This window comes from Sceloporus occidentalis, unplaced genomic scaffold, assembly GCF_023333645.1.
Source record: "Sceloporus occidentalis isolate IW3139 unplaced genomic scaffold, rSceOcc1.0.p SCAF_34, whole genome shotgun sequence".
NCBI classification, from domain to species: Eukaryota; Metazoa; Chordata; class Lepidosauria; order Squamata; family Phrynosomatidae; genus Sceloporus; species Sceloporus occidentalis.
This window is the reverse complement of record NW_028317014.1, coordinates 4,862,250-4,883,018: the sequence shown is the minus strand read 5'-3', so window position 1 is coordinate 4,883,018 and position 20,769 is coordinate 4,862,250. Positions and strand designations below refer to the sequence as shown.

At 40.7% G+C, this 20,769-nt stretch overlaps 1 protein-coding gene across 2 annotated transcripts; it reads left to right on the top strand.

Annotated features, from left to right (window-relative positions):
• The first annotated feature begins 1,468 nt into the window (after window positions 1-1,468).
• LOC149298177 (myotubularin) lies at window positions 1,469-15,474 on the top strand. 2 transcript variants are annotated; one of them, XM_089487610.1, is made up of 14 exons: window positions 1,469-1,531; window positions 2,930-3,002; window positions 3,090-3,184; window positions 3,829-3,939; window positions 4,516-4,617; window positions 9,727-9,810; window positions 10,582-10,731; window positions 11,822-12,010; window positions 12,913-13,098; window positions 13,485-13,691; window positions 14,217-14,309; window positions 14,428-14,541; window positions 15,031-15,207; window positions 15,307-15,474. In XM_089487610.1, exons 1-14 carry the CDS (start codon window positions 1,469-1,471, stop codon window positions 15,472-15,474), a joined length of 1,812 nt encoding a protein of 603 aa, XP_089343736.1. The 2 variants fall into 2 exon arrangements, with proteins under 2 accessions (XP_089343736.1, XP_089343737.1); XM_089487611.1 differs by lacking the exon at window positions 3,829-3,939.
• The last annotated feature ends 5,295 nt before the right edge of the window (window positions 15,475-20,769 follow it).

Here is a 20,769-nt window from a genome sequence, read left to right as displayed (position 1 = left end):
TGGAAAAAGTAAGTGAACCCTTGGATTTAATGACGGGTCGAACCTCATTTGTCATCAATAACCTCAAACAAGCTCTCTGGGCAGCTGCGGATCAGATCCGCACAACGTTCAGGAGGAATATTGGCCGATTCTTCCTTACAGAAGCTCTTAAGCTCCGCTGTATTCCTAGGCTGTCTGGTGTGAACGGCCCTCTTGAGGTCATTCCGCAGCATTTCTAATGGGTTAAGGTTTTTACTTATTTTTTTAAGCCATTCTGCAGTAGATTTGCTTTGATGTTTAGATTTATTGTCCTGCATCACCCAACGTCTACTGACCTTCACCTGTCAGCAGCCACCCTGACATTGTCTTGTATGATACCTTGATAAACTTGGGAAGTCATTGTCCCCTCCATGACGGCAAGCTGTCCAGGCCCAGAGGCAGCAAAACGGCCCCAAACCATGATGCTCCCTCCACTGTACTTCACCGTTGGGGTGATGTTTCCATGTGGGTATGCGGTGCCCTTTTACTCCACATATAGTGCTGTGTGTCCTTCCCCCAACAATTCAACCTTAGCCTTATCAGCATAGAAGGCAGGGGTGATTTAAAATAAAGCAAATGCATTTGTATTGTGTACTGTCCCTTTAAAAGAGACGCGCTTCCGGTTATTTGATCGGGAGGAGCGATCCCTGCGGGTGTGCAGCGTGTCCAACTATTGGTTGCAATCTGACAGCTCTCAACAAGTATGTGCATTCTGATTGGCCAGCGTCGGTAGCGTAGAACCTACTGGGCGGGGGCGTATTAAAGTGGCGTAGTTGCAGTTATACCTGTGTTTGTAGTTATAATGATTAATGATGGTATAAGCGGATTGCCACCGGCCGTGCAGAGATGTCAAAGTAACTGAATTTTTAGCGCATTACATTTTATATGTTTATTGCACTAGAAAGCTAAAAAATTGTCCCTGGTTTTTATCTGTATCATGAATAACAAATGGGTTGTAAGGATAAAAAGTCACACAAAGAACTCTACTCAGATTGATTTATGAAAAACTGGAAAGAGGGAGAGTGAATTAACCATTTGTTTTATTTTCTGGTTTGTTCTACTTTCATCAACTCAAAAGTATAGACACAATATAAAAAGAGTTTTAAAATATTGTGAAAAGGCCGCCGTCTGTTTCTGATATTAAAATACCCGTTTAAATTTTGGGGGCGGAAAATGTAAAAGGAAAGCCAGTTTCCCCAATGCTGAATCCAGTGCTTCCCTCGGCGTTGGTATCTGAAGTGTTTGAAGGACTTTAACTTCAAACGATGGTGTTGAGCAGCTCTAGCTGTTGGCTGGCACTTCTCTCATTCCCAAGTGATAACTTGCTGTCAGCACTGCTTCTGAGGAATGATTTGATAACAAGCAATTCTCTTCCCCAATTAAAAACGGTCTACCCAGCTCCAATTGTCATTTACACCATTTTTTCCCCTCTTTCTCTAGCTCTCACATCATGGCCTCATCCTCAACGCCAAAGTATAATTCACACTCGTTGGAAAATTCGTCCATCAGAAGGGTGAGTTCTGTTTGATCGCTATCTCCTTCTGTTATGATCCTGCTCAAGGTGTTGCTCATTGACGTTTTTCTTGTGTTCCCAAACCCCTGCATGCAAAAGGCTACATAAAGCCATTTAACCTTCTGGAATATAGATGCTTGAAAGCCAGCAGTTGGTTGGCACAAGGGTTTGATCATTCGTATGTTATCCCTTAACTATCCCAAAATAACTTGTAATTGTATGACTTGTAATTGAGTTCCTGCATTGCTCGATGGGGATACTATCAAGTGTATCAGGAATGACGCTCCATCATAAATTCACATTTTATCCGCTCCTAGGTCCTTGCATCATAACATACAAGGCTAACGTGATGTAATCAACTCGAGCTAAAGGATTGATAAAAATGTGTTTAAAATCCTTGGCATCAATAAGATGAGATAACCATCCCCTGATATTCCTGCAGTTAACACCACAATCTATTGTGTCCCTGTGTATAAAAGACTTGGGCACGTAAGCAACGTATTCTCCTGCAGCAGCTTATTCGCAGCCTTCTAGACAAGTGAGCTGATTAGCCATTTAACTCTAATCACAACAACAGAGGAGAAGAACACATTGGCAGATTGTGGTGCCGGGGATCACCGAGCCAATCCAGAAATATTCCTAATGTGGAGGACTTACAAGTCCGGGAGGGCCAATGTACAAAAGATGTTATTTCAGGAACCTAACGCTGCAAGATGTACTTTCATTCTTGCTTATCTAAAAAGAAGAATGAACCGTTGAACAGATCGGTGCAGGTTGCTAAAAGCAGAGTTTAGAGACCGGTCTGGTGTAATCCGTGAATAAATATTGAGAGCAGAAAGCGGATAGGAGCTCTCGCCGGCAGTCCATGCCTTTGGGATCCGGTGTCTCTTCCATCCGTACATGCCTGGGGTGCATGAGGCTCTTGTGTGATTTGCATGTCCTCGCAGCAGGAAGCCATCCGTCGAGGTGCCGAGTTAGGGCCCATCATATTTGCAATGTGTACATTTACAACTTGGATTTCGGGAAGCACCTTGTGAAGGATGCTATGGCCGCATGCAGTAGTCGAGGTTCACTTTTAGGTTATCTCTGTACAGATTTAGTGATGTGGGTGAAACTCTCTGAACTCGTTACTCATTGGCGTACTCGTCTCCCTGGTGCGGTTGTGAATTGACACTTTGTAGATTTTGTAGAGGGAAAAAATGAAAAACGTGGTTTAGAATCAGAATTTTCTTGTGCTATTAAATAGTGAAAAATCAGTATTATAAAAATGTTAGTTTTCTTGTGAGCTCATCCTATACAAAGCTCATGGATTCTATTTTTGGTTTTAAAAGAAAGAAAACTATTTTGTTATAGGCTATTTCCGAAATGACACTTTATTATTTAATTGCTGTTTTTCAGTCTCCCAGAGATGGTGTCAACCAGGAGGACAATGAAGATATCCCCCGACTGCCCGGCGAGTCCGTTATTACAGGTGACTGGAGAGATGTGATCGTTTGTACTTTCCTAGTTGATATTTCTATGTATCCCTAATTTGCCTCCAATTATTTGTTTTTTACAGACAAGGATGTTATCTACATGTGTCCGTTTAACGGCCCTATAAAGGGAAGTATTCACGTCACAAACTATAAACTGTTCTTCAAAGGTGAGGAGACGGTAAGTTATTAAATGATGATTTTTCACTTACTTTTGCTTTGAATACCAGCTTGATTCTCAAAACAGTTTTTTTTTTAAACATTACCCATATATCTATTAAGCTATCATTTAGTATGAAAAAACCCAGAATAATTTATGAAAAAGGAGTCAGTCTGCATACTAAATACTGCTATGTTACTCGGTTAGCCCCAGTGACCGTGTACGTTAAGAATCAGTGTCACGGTTTCTGCATGTCGGAGCAGCCAAGGGTGAAATGATCATCTACCCTTACGCCAACCCTCCCTTGGACGCCGCAGGATACAGGGAAATGTTACTGCGCCGTTTTAATATTAGTGTTAATATTGCCACAGGCTAGTTCTGCTTTTTACGGACTCTCTTGGCTTGCAAGATCCCGGCAGGCGCTTTGCAGCATAAGTTCTAAAGTTCATTGCCAGGACAACACGTGGTTCCGATAACACATCTAATTTATTCCTTGGAAATGACCCTCGTCCCCCTGATGGGGGGACTTAAGAAAACTTAAAGCTGCAGTTCCACTTACCATTTGGCTGTAGGCATTGTAAAATTGATTTGTTTATGTGGTTTTAGCAAACTTCCCAAGGGCTGTCAAACTTAACGTGTGTCTCTTTATTTTATTTCTGTCTTAGGAGCCGTTGATAAAATTCAGCGTTCCTCTTGGTGTGATCGGAAGAATAGAGAAAATGGGGGGTGCATCCAGCAGAGGAGAAAACTCGTATGGCCTGGATATAACCTGCAAAGTATGTTGGAAGATTTTCTACAACATGTCTGCCTACACCAGAATGCTACTCACACCTTACTGTTATATTACATCCTCTACATCAGGGGTTCTCAAACTGCGGCCCTCCAGCTGCTGCAGGACTACATCTCCCATACTCCTCAGCCAGCCCCTTAGCTGAAGGAGCATTATGGGAGATGTAGTCCTGCAGCAGCTGGAGGGCCGCAGTTTGAGAACCCCTGCTCTACATTATATGAGTTTAAACACAAGGAGGACTACCATGTTACAAGAGCTGGCTAGTAATGTCCAGCTAATGGTGCAGATGCTGTGGATCAATCTGTACCGCTTAGTTCGGAAATAGTTTGGGGAATGTTATTGGAATATGTTGAGGTCTGTGTATTGTAGATCATGTGTTGGATAACATGACGCCACATTTAGGTGGAGCAAAATGCTCAACACATAGGAATGAACTTTTACCGGAACAATAGAAGGTTACTGCTTAGACTTTGTGTCCTTCTGTCATGTGGTTCCCTACAGCTCCCACTCTCAAGATTATATTTAAATATATTCACAGATGTTTGTGGTTTTTTTCTTTTAGGACATGAGGAACCTGCGTTTTGCTCTGAAACAAGAGGTACACAGCAGAAAGCAGATATTTGAAGATCTCACAAAATATGCTTTTCCCCAGTCTCATAGCTTGGTAAGAACCTTTGCTCTAATGAGTTATTTGCGTCATATTGCTAGATTAGAGTCTTTGTAATTTTATATTGGAAGAGGCCTTGGATGTTCATCTTGTACAAATGGAGCACAAACTGGAGGTAGCTTGTGCCGTGTTTGTTTCTGGACGGAGCTTCAGACCATGGAATCCAAATAGTCTCTTTGACTGGGTTGTCTTCAACAAATTGTTGAATAATTTTGAGTGCTTCTACAGATACATTTTTTAAAAGGTGGCTTTTTGGAAATTAAGAGCGGCTTAACGTTCATTTATTTTATTATGCTTTCATTTTAAATTATATTGCGAAGGTTATGCCAATTATAAATGTTCCAATGATATCTGTAGAATTCCTTTCATTGGTAAATATAGACCATAATAACTTTAATTTGGACACTCCATAAAGTCCCTTTGCATTTCCGTGGTGTCCCACTTGCAAATGCAGAATTCCCCCCATGTGCGTTTGCTTCTTCTCATCCACGTTTTCGGATATTGCTGCATTATTTCCCACACTGACGATGAAAAGGTGGGAACCGCATTCATTGCTTTTGCTTTAAAAAAAACAAAAAACCATGAGTTTCTCACAGATTATTTCAATGTTTTGGCTCTGCCTTGGGAGTTAGTTACATGATGCTTTATCTGTATGCCATATGTATACCTGTTAACCTATGTTTGAGCTCCCAAATGGTACCGGGGAACTAAACTTGTCCCCTTATATTCTTGGTAAATGTCTGTCCTACCAAACCACACTGAATAAGTCCAGTTAGCAGATGTGATTTCATCTCGCCGTGTATTATGAAGGCCTAAATCCAGCGAGCTCCTGCCGTAAGAAGAGCTATATACCGGCCCTGTGAAACCTCGAATGTCTCTTCTGCCTTTCAGCCGCGCAAGATGCAGGATTTGAAACCACGCGCTTTAGTGAATAAACGTCATACCGTCACCGTATGTAGGAACAGGCAGTCGGTGCAGGAGTGGCTCCAGCAAGCAGACCGTTCCAGACGCTCTGGGAAAGTAGCTCGTAACTTCTAACGTACAAGCTGCTTTCCCAAAACTCTGGGAGGACTGGAAAACCACACATTGGTTAAATACAGTGGAACTTTATCATCAAAGTCACATTATTTCTCAAACAGCAAGTTTTAGATGAATTTAGAAATTGTACCTCGCTGCATTAAAGGGACAGTTTAATGCCCCGTACACCATCCGTGAATGCATTTTTAAAGTACTTGTGCAAACCGGCACTGGAGCTGAAAGGAGATGTTCACCTCTGTGCACAAGTAAAAGAAAACGAAGTAAACTAGCGGCCGTACTCATAGAGTACTTTAATACACATTCTTTAGTGGGCTGTCGGGGACATTAAATGGGTTTAAAGGGTTTCCCTTTTTACTGATCTGGTTCCTTCTTTTAAAGGAAATAATGAAAGTGTTTGCACTTCCCATTTTCCCTGAACCAATGCTTTTTCTATAATTTCATGTGCCTGTAATCATATAAACATTTCAGAAAAAGTGACCGTTGTAAGGGCAGGGCAGTGTTCTCATTCTGTACCTGGATGTCTCAACATATGTTAACGTTATTATCAATCTGTAAATTCTCAATTTAATTTTATGATTTTCACTCTTCCCTTTTGTAATTGGGTTATTTAATGTAATGACATTTTCAGGAACATGCTAATTTTAATCACATTTGCTTTTCTTATATATATAAATTTGCAGTTTGCGTGCAGTATATAAAAAGAAAACATTCCGATTGTATAAGCACCTTCCAGTAGACTATTTTTAATTTCAATGTCTTTGCTGCCTCGTGCCAAGAATCGTCAGTCCCGTATATCCGTTATGTGCCGAGCTAAATAAATATCTCTTCCTCGAACAACAGGTTTGTTCTGATGGACCGTGCCGAATGTTTGATGTGAATAACCTTGTCCTGTATCTTGCCGGTTGACCAAGACAAATGGCTTTTCTGTTTCAGTTCGGCTTGCTCTTCCATTATTTCTTGACTGCTATTTTCATTTAACTCTCTGGGAATGTTCTCCATGCGCAGAGGGAAGTAATATATTTCTACCGCACTGGATCACTAGGGCTTAATTATAAGAGTTCATTGCAGCCGCTTCACTATTGGGGTGTGAGGTCATGCGCCTACCACCTTCGAAGTTAGTAAAATATTTATAAGGAGGGTACCCTTTATTTTTTTTACTGCCGCCTCATTGGTAGTGAACATCTATTGATCTAGCTTTTTGTAGTCCTTTTTTTGTATTTCATTTTCAGTGTATTTTGACAGAGCTTAATGCAACACAGCACATAAAATATTATGCTGTTGGAATACCAACTGTTTGTGAAATGTTATTGCTGTCTGTGCAGTTGCACCGCCGTCTCGCAGATGGCCCCGCGCGTGATGATTGAGTATATTCCGCCGTCACGAGCGTCTACATCTCAAGACCGTGTGTTCATCTGCGTTCAGGCCAATGAATCAGTCTGTGGCTGTGGATCATACCATGAATGAAGAGCAGTTTAATGGAAGATATATCACACAATCTTTTGTGTTACCTCCACATAAAAAATTGTCTAATTTCTAGCCTAGAAATATAGTTTGATCGTTCCATATACCTCGATGAAGCCAATAATACTCTAGGATTGTGTTCCGAAGTAAAGTACGAGAATAGTGTTGTGGGTAAAGCCGACGGAGGTATCGCAGTCTAGGTGGACAGTGCTTCTTATCTGCCGTCAGTATTTCTGCGAGGTACCGGGAGTCTATGCGTGTGTCGTGTGCATGTAATGGAATAAACCCAGCACAATGTGTAGATCAAATCAGTGTAAAAGTCCCCATCTTCAGAAGAAAAAAACCCCACAGCCTCAACCCTGCAAGGATGCGTAACAGAAAGCTGTTTGGGGTATTTCCTGACTTGCTTCCTATTGTATGTGGTTTCATTCAAGTGAAATCCATACAGTAGGATATTAGTACACGATTTTTTGTTAGTAAAAAATGTTGGTTATACAAATGTATGTGTTTGTCGTTCAATGGGAAGCCGTGTACATTGAGGATCGTATAAAAGTGTTGTACTCGTGTATCGAACGGTTTCCCTTGTATGTAACACGTGTGTAGAGAATGAGGTCTGACTGAAGGCTCGCATTCCTGCAGGATATCACACAAATACTTTGATTTTATTTTGGTCCGTAAAACAACTAAGTTTAACACCGCATGCTAGGTCATCTACATGTATGATTCCAAGCGTTGCGTCTGTTGTCCTCTTCTGACCCCGTTATACGTAACCCCATTGTTCGGATCTCTTTAGAAGTTACCTCCTCTCGCGCTTTGACTTTCGAGATCTGATTCAGTTGGTTATGAGCCGTTACTTCTTTATTATCTTGACGTTGGGTATGTTTTGATGAAGGTTCCTATTTGTATCGGTTTCCATGACTGGTAAATCCGGGTTCTAGATACCGCGGCTTGGCTCCCTATCCCCGATTAATGCCGCTTCTCGCAACAAAGATTTGTTTTTCTCTGCCGTGAAAAGGCAGCGAAATACACAGAGAGAGGTTTTTCTGGCAGCGCTCGGCGCAGTTTATTGAAAAGCTGAAGTCTTCGCATTGTTGATCCTGATTTGTTGACTAGAAGCGATAGTCTGCAATGAAGTAGGGACTGTGAGGAGAAAGGATAACAGTTTTGTTTAAGTGTTTGTGCGGTGAAAGTGGCAGGCATTTCATTGAATAGGAGGCTGGTGATTTATAGCGCGGAGAACAGATGAAGCCAGCCAGTTAGAAACAGAAAATCCTTTGTAAGCGGGGATCAGAGATTCTTGCAGGTGTTCGCTCAATGGCTCCTTTTGTCTCCAGCGTCTCTGCTCTTGCTTGCCTTCAGTCCCGTGCTGCGATGCCACCGCTTTGATTTACTGGATACTTCCATTGCTGGGTTTCCATCGATGACTTGAAAGCACTGAAATTCTTATTTTAGAAATTGAAAAGGCAACTTTTGTGTTTTACGCAACTAAACCTGCAGAGGCTTCTTCGCTGTATTTCCGTATTAGCCTGTTGGTGTATGTCTATTAAGCATAAACAGGAGGCACGTTTTTAACTGGAGCCTCAATGGGTCTTGAGTTATAGCAGAAGTTTTACATTGTGATTGTACCGGGTACAGACCGGTCATCCGGATCCCTAGCTAATTCCCGCTGGGCTGTTGACGGGTCTAACACTTTCAGGTACGATCGCCCCAACGGCAGATCCAGTGCTGGTATCTTCGTGCCTCGTTTGCATGTTTCTGGTGCTTAGTTTTGTCATCAAACACCCGTATCTAGATAATCATTCCTCCCATGGACTCCCCTTAGATACTGAGGAGTTATTTGAAAGCAAAATGTATTTAAGGTTAACTTTAAAGGGCTGCGGAGAGGTATGCCTGCACGTGTTTTGGAGATGACTCCCGTTAAATGGACTATAAAGTCCACCATATTGTTCTTTCCCAGGAGGCATCACTGGAAGCTTCTCTGTACATAAGCATACTTATTTCAAGTCAACAGTTAATTTATATTACAATTAAAATATATTACCATCATATTTTTGTGTTAACACTATGAGGTGTGAGTCTATTAAGTATGGAGCATATTTTCTCTTTGAATGGTCAAACAATGGCGTATCGGGTGAAACTAAAGGCCAAGCTTTCCCAGCTGTATGATTATAATAAAGGGTTCATTCACTATATTCTGTAACCTGCTCCTTAATTAATGGAGGGTATTACTGTGATTGGGGGTTGTTTAGAAAGATCCAACACATTCTTTAGAGCTGTAAATTGGGCAATCGCAGCATAAAAGTGATTGGTGGAATTTCCGGTGTAGACATTGGGGCATTTAGGGGAGCTCGCTATCTGTATACTGTAAACCTAGGTTCTTGTCAACGTTCATTGCTTGTAAATGTCTTTCCTTAAGAGGCGTTATTTGTTACCTTTGCACTCCTCTGGTAAATGCTTTTACATGTTGGAAGGATAAAAGTATGGAGAACCACCATGCACACTGACCGTATATTCCAAGGTGTACTAGCGCTACCCTCTTTATTGTTGTGAAATCCGGTTCTCAGTGCCCTAATAAATATATATATATATATATGTCTTTTCCAACAGCCTTTCTTTGCATATCAAAATGAAGAGAAGTTTCCAGAGAACGGCTGGACGGTATACGACCCGATAAATGAGTTCCGCAGACAGGTAGGTGAACCTGATTGTCATAAGTGACATAAGTTGTTCTGTTCAGTGGTGGGTCTAGCCACACATAGGGATGCTTCACCCAAAAAACATACAAAAAAGAGTAGCGCACCACCTAAAAAGTATATGACCGTATAGTGTGACCCAGACTAAAATATATAATCCTTATCCAATATCTAATGCCTCGGAACAAAGACTTGAAGCAGTCGCTGTGATCTCACCAAGGTCTGGAGACCAGTGCAAGGTGCATGCGTTCCATGTACCGCTGCCTGGGTTTTAGAATCCTTCTAACATGCTTTGTTTCCTAATGTAGTCTGGGCAGAAGCGCGTTTACGGATATCCCCTTCCTCTGTGGTGGACTGGCAGCAGGTGGTTCCACATCACTTTCTGAGCAGTTCCATATGCTAGGAGAGTCAGACTGTGAGTGGAACATCTGTAGTCTCAGTGACCACTCCACCCTCTGTCCATACTCCGTAGTGATTCACTCTTATCGCTATGTCTGTGTATTTGGCCTTGTCATCCTCCTTGGATGCAGTGTACATCGTTCCGCACACTTGGATGCCTTAACCATGTACTGTGCCTGACGGGTAAAGTGTTACGGCTTTCGTTTATTATTTTTATTTGCTGTTACTTATAGAATCCCCGGTATGACCTTGATCATATTTTGAGATTTGATCACCACCAAGTGGTCACATGGTCACAGTACACAACGCCAGATTTTAGCATTTTAACAGTTTTTCTTTTTACATCTGTATTTTTAAAACTTCTTTCCAGGGATTGCCCAACACTAAGTGGAGAATAACTTTTGCAAACCAGAGTTATGAACTGTGTGACACCTACCCACAACTTTTGGTAGTTCCGTTTGATACCTCGGATGAAGATCTTAAAAAAGTTGCAGCTTTCAGGTCCAGAAATAGAATTCCAGTAAGTGTTTTAGTGGAGCAGAATTGTGTGTCTGGTGGTGGGTAGGATGTAGTAGTAATTAGGGGTTTGTTCGCAAAAAAGAGAGTATTGGTTGGAACTAGAGGACTGCATTGGGAGGCGGGTCCCGCAAAAAATTTACGGGCGCGGGCGGTCTTGCTGGGGCTGCGGGCGGGAGCGGGCGGTCAGGCACTGTACCTGCGGGTCCCGGTAATCCCGCGCAGTCCCGCAAGGCTGTCTTCTCGCTGCTCCATAACAGTGTCTCCTATCTTGCTTGTCCAGGCACAAGGCAGAGTCACGTGATGTGACGTCACTTCCTGTGACTCCGCCTTGTTCCTGGACGGAGCAAGAGAAGAGACGCTGTGAGGGAACAACTTGCGGGACTGCGCGGGAAATCAGGTAAGGAGGCAGGCGGGATTGGCCACAAATGTTGCGGGCAGCGGAACACCCACATTGCGGGAGCGGGATTAAAAACAGCGGGAGCGGGATTAAAAAAGCAGTCCCCCGCAGGGCTCTAGTTGGAACCCCCCTCCCCTGCTTCCTACTGACATAATTTTATATAGGGTCAATTTAAGCTCCATGAATGGTTAGGATTGCCCTGTATAAAGCATAATTAAAGCAGTCAAATGTTTTTTAAAGATCACCTCATTTGGTGAACTACATATTGCTAATTTTTGAGCATCGTCGAGGCCACATTGTTCTCTTACACAAAATGATCAGATCTATGGGTTGCACACATTCTACACTCCTGATACAACTGTCCGTAAGATTGGCTGCTGCCTGGTATTGCTACCTAGTTTAAGCAGATTGCAAGCTATTTAAAGGAGACTCTCTGAATAATAACAATTTAGTTCCAGTTTGTTTCCCAAAGTGTTCTCAAAACAAGTAAAAAAAAAACTTGGCACAAAATGATGTTGTCCATATTGTCCCCTTTCACTGGTCGGTGTGCTACTGGTTGCCCCCGCACTGGTTGAGGTCTCTGTAGTTTTATTAAGTCGTCGTAAGCAGTTGTAATATTATCTTGGGCTGGATGACGCTATTGTGTACCTTTTCGTGTTTCCGGTATTATGTTAATATATTAATTGCTGTTTAGGTTTTATCTTGGATGCATCCAGACAATCAGTCGGTCATCATGAGATGCAGCCAGCCTCTGGTGGGCATGAGTGGCAAACGGAATAAAGATGATGAGAAGTATCTGGATACCATCAGAGATGCGAGCGAGCAGACAACCAAACTTACGATCTATGATGCCAGACCGAATGTAAATGCTGTGGCCAACAAGGTGAGCAGCGAGGTTATCTTATTACACAACTTGGGTGATGGAACATTTTAAATGTCTTCCACATATCTGGCTAGGTTTAATTCTGTAACGCGCGCATCAAATTGTTTTATGAGCGTAAACAATCTTTAATAAATGCTGTGGTTAACTTTCACAGTCCCAATGTGTAAGTTAAAGTGCGTGCAATTAATGCCGACATTTAAGGAGCAGTCGTGAAAGCTGAAAGCTGACCAGTAAAAATATCACTCGTTATACAGGTGAATGGAGTAGAAATTAAATGTTCCATCGCTTAATGGTGGAGTAGGGGATAACTTTGATTACCAAAACAATATAAAATAAACAGTTCTGACATATAGTGGTCTCTTCGCTAAAGGCAGAGTTCACACGTGCGCTGTGGTTTTAACCCCTTGACTTCAATGTATGCTTCGAAGGACCAAACATTGTGAGCTTCTGCTACAGGGAGAGCTTGGCGGGCTCTGTATAATTCATAGAGTAATCGGTGAGATTTCTTCAGAGGCTCCTTACACATTGAATTATGCATTATACAGGGCCACCATAGCAGTTCTTGCTGGAGAAACCTGCCAGTGTTGGCCCTTCATAACGAATGGTGAAGCGGGAGAGCCGAAATCACGTCGACCCTCCCTTTAGCGAATATACTTCTTTGTTGACTTCAATGAGAATTTGTGTTTCAGATGAAGTTAATAGATTCTTGGCCATAGTTTCTGCAGCATTCTGCTGAAACCCTTACATTAACGTGAGGCTTCTGAGCTGTCAACAGATTGTTCCAAGTGAAATTAAGAAGTTTAGTTACATTACTGATGAATTTTGGTATGAGAAGAGGTCTGCTCCTAAACCTATGAGGAATCTAGCTGTAGAGAAGAGATAACCATGTGTGTTTGCTGTAGGCTACTGGTGGAGGTTATGAAAGTGAAGATGCCTACCAGAACGCAGAGCTGGTCTTCCTGGACATTCACAACATTCATGTCATGAGGGAATCCCTAAAGAAACTGAAAGATATAGTTTATCCGAATGTAGAAGAGTCACACTGGCTTTCAAGTCTCGAGTCAACTCACTGGTTGGAACATATTAAGGTAGGTCAACTATGCTATAATGTATTACTGTGCCACCCTATAATATGAATTAAGATTAAAGGGTTGAAAAGATGGTGGTAACTCTTAATCTGTGGTTATTAATGATGATTTATTTTCTAGAAGGATCTCCTTCCTATATGATCGTTGTGTTGAAGAATTCTGTTCCCATTGCTGCTTAGATGCCTAATGTTTTGACTTTGGTTGTGTTAGGATTTTTGTATGGTTCAGTGTCAACTTACATTCTTACTTCTTATTCCTATTGATGACTCTTGAATGTTTTAATTGTCCTTTTTCCAAGTTGTGATAGCCTTGCCCAGCACATATGTCAATGCAATATTGCTATGCAGCAGACCGACGTTGTTTTAATAGGCTTTTCTGTTCATTAGCTGGTTCTGACCGGCGCCATCCAAGTAGCTGATAAAGTGGCGTCTGGGAAGAGTTCTGTCATCGTGCATTGTAGTGACGGATGGGATCGAACAGCACAACTAACGTCCCTCGCCATGCTGATGCTGGACAGTTACTACAGGACCATTATCGGCTTTGAGGTGTTGGTGCAGAAGGAGTGGATAAGCTTTGGACACAAATTCTCATCGGTAAGTGTCGTCGTTGCAAATAATGCTTTTTACTGCTTAATGTGCGTAACAGGCCGGTTGCCTCGTTCGGCCACCCCTTCTTATAAAGCTAATTTTCTGATGACTAAAAGCCTTATTTTCCTTATCCTCAGCTGATATCTCACAATTTAAAGTGTGTGTATGGCTGTATATTGTGTGTGTGTGTGTGTGTGTGTATGATGATATATAAATAGTGTGTGTGATTTATTAGTATGTGTGTGTAAATGTATGTATAAATATAATTTATATATAATTACACACACTTTTAAACTCTTCCTTGTACCAACCTTTACCATTTTGCATAAGGCTGTCCCATTAACCTTTGTAGTAATCGGTAATAGAATTGGAGCAGCCATCAGGAACGTCACACGGCTCTGAATGCCTCTCTATACAAAACCCCATTATATTTTCTGTGTCTGATAAGACCATAATCATCCTTATTTAGCGCATCTGGTCAGCCAAATATACATGTGTTTTTATCAATAAAAATATGATTTTCTCTTTCAGAGAATAGGACATGGAGATAAAAACCACGCCGATGCAGACCGGTCCCCCATATTTGTGCAATTCATTGACTGTGTGTGGCAAATGTCCAAACAGGTACCACACTTTGCATTTAATCTGGCAGACTAAAATGAAGCAATCTCGACCCCATAAGTATATGCGTTTCTCAATTTCTGTGTATACTTAATTGTATCATTTTTTTTCCCCCTTATAGTTTCCGACAGCATTTGAATTCAATGAATTCTTTCTCATCACAATCCTGGATCAGCTTTACAGCTGCCGATTCGGCACATTCTTGTATAATTGTGAATTTGCAAGAGAAAAAGAAGTAAGTGGATCTTGTGCTTCATAATGGGAATGGTCATTTGAAAAGTTATATTTTTAGTTTTGCCAAATGAATGCAGTCCTTTGTCCTCCCCACGTGTAAGCTAGTTTTATGCCCTAGGCATGTAGACACATTTCGTTTTTCTTTGATGATACCTGTTCTTTACTGGCTGTAAAGCAGTGCTCTATAAGAACTGTCTGCTTTGAGGTTCAACTACTGGAACTGGTTAAATGAGCATTTATAGGACCAGAAAATGTTTGAAGTTTGATATATATTATTAATTATATATATATATATATATATATATATATATATATATATATATATATATATATTATAAAGTCTTGCTGCTCCAGGGCCAACGTGCCTGTCTTTGACATCATATATTATTGATGATGTCAAGTGTCGCATCACTCTTACAAGTGGTCAGTGGCTGCTTCTCTGCCTCTCCTTCTGGCCTTACTTCATGCGGTATTTTTTCTTCTTTTCCAGAAGGTTAAAGAAAAGACCCAATCCTTGTGGTCTTTCATAAACAGTGAAAAGACAAAGTACACAAATCCGTTTTACACGAAGGAACTGAATCGAGTGCTGTATCCGGTAGCAAGCATGCGGCACCTGGAGCTTTGGGTCAATTACTACATCAGATGGAACACCAGGATCAGACAACAAGTATGTGTTTGGGGCTCGTCGGTCTTCAGTGCAGATGTAAATCATATCCTTTAGGTATATCTCGATTATTTACCTTCTCTTTGTTGTAATTCCCTGTAGCAACCAAATGCTGTGGAGCAGCGTTACATGGAACTGCTGGCTTTACGTGATGATTATGTTAGAAAACTCGAAGAACTTCAGATCACAAATTCACAGAAAATAAGCAACTCTTCCACTTCGCCGTCTTCACCGTCGCAAATGATGTCCCAGTTGCAGACTCCGTTTTGAGCCCAAAGTGCTTTCTATATGACGCAATGTTGCAAACTGCGGTATTTTGGCAAAGGCCATTTTGGATGATGCCTTACTTTCAAATCTGATACTCCCTGGTTGAAAAGAAATGTGCCTTTTCCAAATCATGAAATCCCAGCACCGGTCTGCAGTTGTCTTCACACAGTATAGAAAGAAAACCCGTAGCTGTCCGAACCGCGATCACACTGGACTTCGGAATGAATTAACCGTTGGAGGAAATCCAGTTCACTTTGCGTTTTTTTTTTGGTTTTTTTTTCTCCCGCTTGGCATTGACCTTTAAATATATATATTAAAGAAAACTCTTGTAACTGTTTGGTTTTACCTTTGTAAGCAGATATTGCTTTCTGTTTCTTTCCTCCTCTAATCATGCCTGACTTTTTGCGTTAGGCGAATCTCCTGTGCAGTCTGCCCAATAATTCCTTGCATCTTGTGCTGGTCACACGAGGTAGTAAATGATGGTTTTATGGTGCCAGGTTTTCTGCCCTTTTCTATGTGCCTTTTCACCCGAATTTCTCATTCATTCTCCCCTGCTCTAACGTGACCTTTGGTATTAGCCATGCCTTTTCTTCGCATTCTCCTCCTGATTTCTTTGCGCTGCTTCATGATTAGTGGAACCGACCTGTAGACAAAATGATGATGTGTAAGTGAAGACGGGCATGTTTTTGGATCAGTTTTATATAAGCGAGTCTTCAGTTTCCAAAAATTAGTAGTTAATTTCTCATATCGGGGGGGGGGGGGGGGAAAGACACGATGGAACATCCAATGATGTACGGTGTACTGCGACAGCGTGAAGAAGGTGTCAACAGTTGGTCGCAATCATTTTTGTACGTAGTCTCAGGCGTAGTAAAGCTTCCGCTCTTGGAGGGTAACGAGGCTTCCACGTCATAATCTTCTCTTCCCTGAACTGATAGGGAGATTTTGTATCTAAAAGCCATATGAGAGCTAATCTGTTGTAACAGTCTCTGCTCACGTTTAACGTTCAAGAGAAAAAATATATATAACTTGGAACTGATAAACCAAAATACAGATTTGCTTCATTTCAAATCATCGTGTAGCGCACACACCAGGGTAGTTATTGGTTCTGATAAAGAAAATTCAGTCTTAATGTTTTGTTTTGTTCCTGCCAAGTACCCCTTTTACCTGATTTAACCAAGTACTTATTTGTTAATATGCACTTTTTATTCCTACCAAATGCCATTATTGTTTGAAAGCAGGTTTTGGACAGTCCCAAAAGGGTCACATCAGTATGTGCTCTTAAATGGTACCTAGAATGTTTCATGCCAAGGCGTTTTTATTCCTGTATGTCGGCTGTGGTTCAGTTCAGTTTCTCAGTATAGAGCTATAGGTTGCTCACTGATATCGAATAGCCTAAAGCATTTGTACTGAAGAATCCTAACGAAATAGTTGTATACCCCAACCTACGTGATGAAAAGTGTCTCGGAAGGACGGCAAAGCAATCACGATGGGGGAGAAATTGGCCTGAATTCTCCTTTAAGCCATAGAAAGCAGCAAAAGATATACTCTGGAAAGTGGTATCAATAGGAAATCCTAATCATGATTAATATCTTGTATTTAAAAATATGATCACACTCTGTTAGATAATAATCTTTTAAGCTTGTTTTAAGTAATCCATAGTTTATATGATATGGAGTGTAATAAGGTGGGATACATGACCCAAAGGTCTGGTTGGCGCATGGATGCTCGAACAGATCATGAAATACACTGGATTTGTTTTATGCCAAGCGAGAAGTCTCCAGCTGTTTTTGAATCCATGATAAGGTTCTATTTTTCTCAGTGTAAGGAGACTTGGAATAGGAAAGAGTCCGAAGGTACAGTGCATGGGTATACAATATATACATCCGTGATCAGCTGACTCAACCCACACAACGGACTCCCTAAACCTATACAATATTTGTAATGGAAGACTCCTTTTTGGTTTTATCTTTTGAGAGAACATGTGACTGCGTTGACTTGATGTATGTTTTTTTTGTAGGGATCATATCGCATATAGGTTTAATATTGTAAACTTGATATAATGGTTAATTTAAAGACATCGTACTCTAGACAGGTCTGTTTAATTGCAAACTGCCTTTTGCTACTTGAAGTTTCTACTTGGTTCTTTAAAATGTTACGATTGGAAACCGTTCATATTGCTTTACGTGTAAACTTGTGTAGTGTATGGACAAGCAGACCTTTGAGTATACTGAAGTATGTTGCTTTTTGCAGTGATTGAAGGGATCTTTATGGATTATTATGGCTTTGTAAATTAAGTGATTTGTCAGGTCTGTTGGATAACACATTGTTTTAAGTCTGATAGTTATTGTACAAAGATAACAAATGCTTTTTGTATATGAAAGGAAAGTAAAAATTGAAAATGCATTTATTATTATTAAAAAAAAATAAAAAATCACTTTCTAGGCTTCAAAATGATGCCTCTGCATTGTATTCAAGTCTCTGATTGCGAAAGTATAAGTGAGGAGTTATATAAGCTGACGGCTTTAAGCTCTTATCTTGCAAACTGGTGGCCTACCGATGAGAAATAACTGTTGGATTGGCTTTGTGGGACGCATAGCGCTCTGCAGCAGCACAGAAAGGGTTTGCTGCTGCAGAGCGCGCGCCCCACTCGGTATACGAGCCTGAACGTCGCCTGTCTGGATGCAGTTTTCTATACATTACCTAACTAGCACATGGTATAGCATCATGTCATGGACCTTTACATGCACACGTTTGTGGGGCTGTAGTCCTCTTTAAACCTACACTTTTCTTTGGGTCCATTAACCCTTTAATTGCTGAGAGATTTAATGAGCATTGCAAAGAATTGACATTTTACCTAATACAGGAAACCTTAAACTGTTCAAATTGTATTTTTACTGCTGAAAAGCCTTTCTCTTGGGATAGTAACATGATGGTGTGTATTCTTACTACCTGTAATATAAATGTACTGCAGGTCCTCCTGCAGAAATGCAAAGTCTGGTCTTTATACCGTTAGGATTCCCTTACACAATCGGGCTATATTTATTTTTACACCTGTATATTATGTATTTTCCTTTCCCTAGTGTGCCTTTTAGACAAATCTATATAATTAAAATATTATCACAATGTAGGCGTAGTACATTGTGTAGACAGAAGACGTCCAAGTTAAGGCAGCAGAATTTCCCTGCAATAAAGAGTTTGTAAAACATATTCATCAGCTATTGCTTAGAAAATATTTTGTTAAAAAAATACTTTCATGTTGAAGAAAATGTTACCTTAAATAAAAATGTATATACTGTATGTGTCTGTGTAATTAATAATTGAAAACTAAAAGTAAAAACAAAGCTAAGCGATATCCTCGGTTTATATTACTCTGTTTTACTATGTAGACGCTAACATTTAAAATAGTCCAGGACTGACTTTTTCCGAGGGCACTTCATAGCTTCAGAGTGTAACTGCCCTTATGTCCCTTAAAGTGGTCGCTGGGTACGCGTGTATTTACATGTTCTACATATTAGAGATCGCAATAACATGTATATATAAACTTTGTTTTTTTCTATTGTATAATTGTTAAATTACTCTTAAGTAATTCATATTAAAGTACTTTAGCCACATTGTGACATATAACGTCACAAAACAATGGCCCTACAGGATCACTGACGCACCCGGTACGTCATCGGTTAAAACCACTTTCAAGATGCCGTGACTGCCAGGATCGCAGCAGCTCCATGACCTGAGCAGCAGCGGTCTGCAGCAAGTCCCCCACGTTTCTGTGCTTGCGATCGCTTCTACAGTGAATCGTGTGTAATGTCCCGTGACAAAGGCAATGTTTGTAACTGTGAGTTGGAGAAAACTTTATGAAAACGCTGTTTCCATGTGTCTGAGTTCAATATTTAATTTGATCATGTTTTCTTTTACTTGACTCCAAAGGGGTCATTTTTGAAGACAATTGTAGATGGAGTTGTGGGTAATTTGTTCAGTAGGTGCTAAAAAAAAAAAAAGTCATATAGGCCTCAGAACATCTTCAAGAAGGATGCAAACTTTACAAGAATGCAACATGTCTGGGGGAGATGTACACACATGAAAACCTGAAAAGTGAGGAAGGCTAGAGGCATAATTCCTGCATTATTTCTTTATTCATGCTGAGGACGTCAGGGGTTGAAAGAGGGACAGTGGGGATTTGTTTCTAAATTGGGGGACTGCCCCTCGTTCGGACCCAAATCCCTGCTGTCTTTCAACCCCTGAGATCCCTCTTTAGCTCGGGGCAGTGGGAAGAATGGCTCATCTCCATGTATATATCCCATTGTCATGTTTCTTGGAAGGTAATCTTGGGTTTGTACATTGGAGCTTTTAAAATGTACACTGCACATAAATATAAAACACAAAGGCACATGTCTTAGTATTGGGCACTAGTACCAGAGGGCCGTTTGAGAAGCTCACCTGCACAACAGGGGCCAAGGGGCCCAATGACACCCCTTCTGACGGTTCTCAGAGTTGCCAGGGTGATATCTGTAAACTCTGCTATCATATCTACTAAATACTTTGTTTTTCAATGAATTCTGTCCAGCACAAAATTAAAGAAATATGTGTTTTTATATAAAATATTAATTTGACCAAAATATGGATAATGGAGGCCAGAGCTCTCGTTCTTGGATGTTTTTATTGTAAATGTACAGATTTTGTAACCAACAGCGGTGGAATGAGGCACATCTGCTAAAAATAACCAGAGATATAAACATTTAAATCCCTTCCCATTCAAGGGATGACAAAACATGGAATTTACACGGAAAATTTCCTCTTAACGTAAATATGGAATCAAAGGAATTTTTCCAAACAGTAAATTTGGTTCTGTTAGTGAGATTTCATGATAATCTTATTGAAAAAAAAAATCTACAATTACATACAAATGATAAAAATCCAGAAGATGCAAGATATCAGCCTGCCAACCAAATAGGAGACAATTGAATTTTTTGCAGCCATACTTTATATCTCAAACATTTTAAATAGCCATATGACTAGGAACACATTTCTAGTCTTTTCCGTTACGGTTGGCATAACGACGATAATCACGGCTGCCTCTTTCTTGGAAAAAAGCATAATTAATATGGATATTAACCGCTACAAGGAAAATCATTTTAAACCAACCCCCGGCCTGGTAAGATATTGTACAGCACTGTGGAATATGGTGGCGCTATAAAAATAAAAAATGTTGGGTGTTGGAAATGCTCCTATTCATATAGAACCATTTTCCATGGACTTTCCTGGAAGGAAGAAGTGTATACCTCCCAAGTGTCCCTTTGC

Bases quoted from the DNA above. Each gene is read 5' to 3' on its own strand.
- LOC149298177 (XM_089487610.1), top strand. From the start codon at position 1,469: ATGGCCTCATCCTCAACGCCAAAGTATAATTCACACTCGTTGGAAAAT. The intron at 12,011-12,912 runs GTGAGCAGCGAG...TGTTTGCTGTAG, and splicing joins TAAATGCTGTGGCCAACAAG to GCTACTGGTGGAGGTTATGA. The intron at 14,542-15,030 runs GTAAGTGGATCT...CTTCTTTTCCAG, and splicing joins AATTTGCAAGAGAAAAAGAA to AAGGTTAAAGAAAAGACCCA.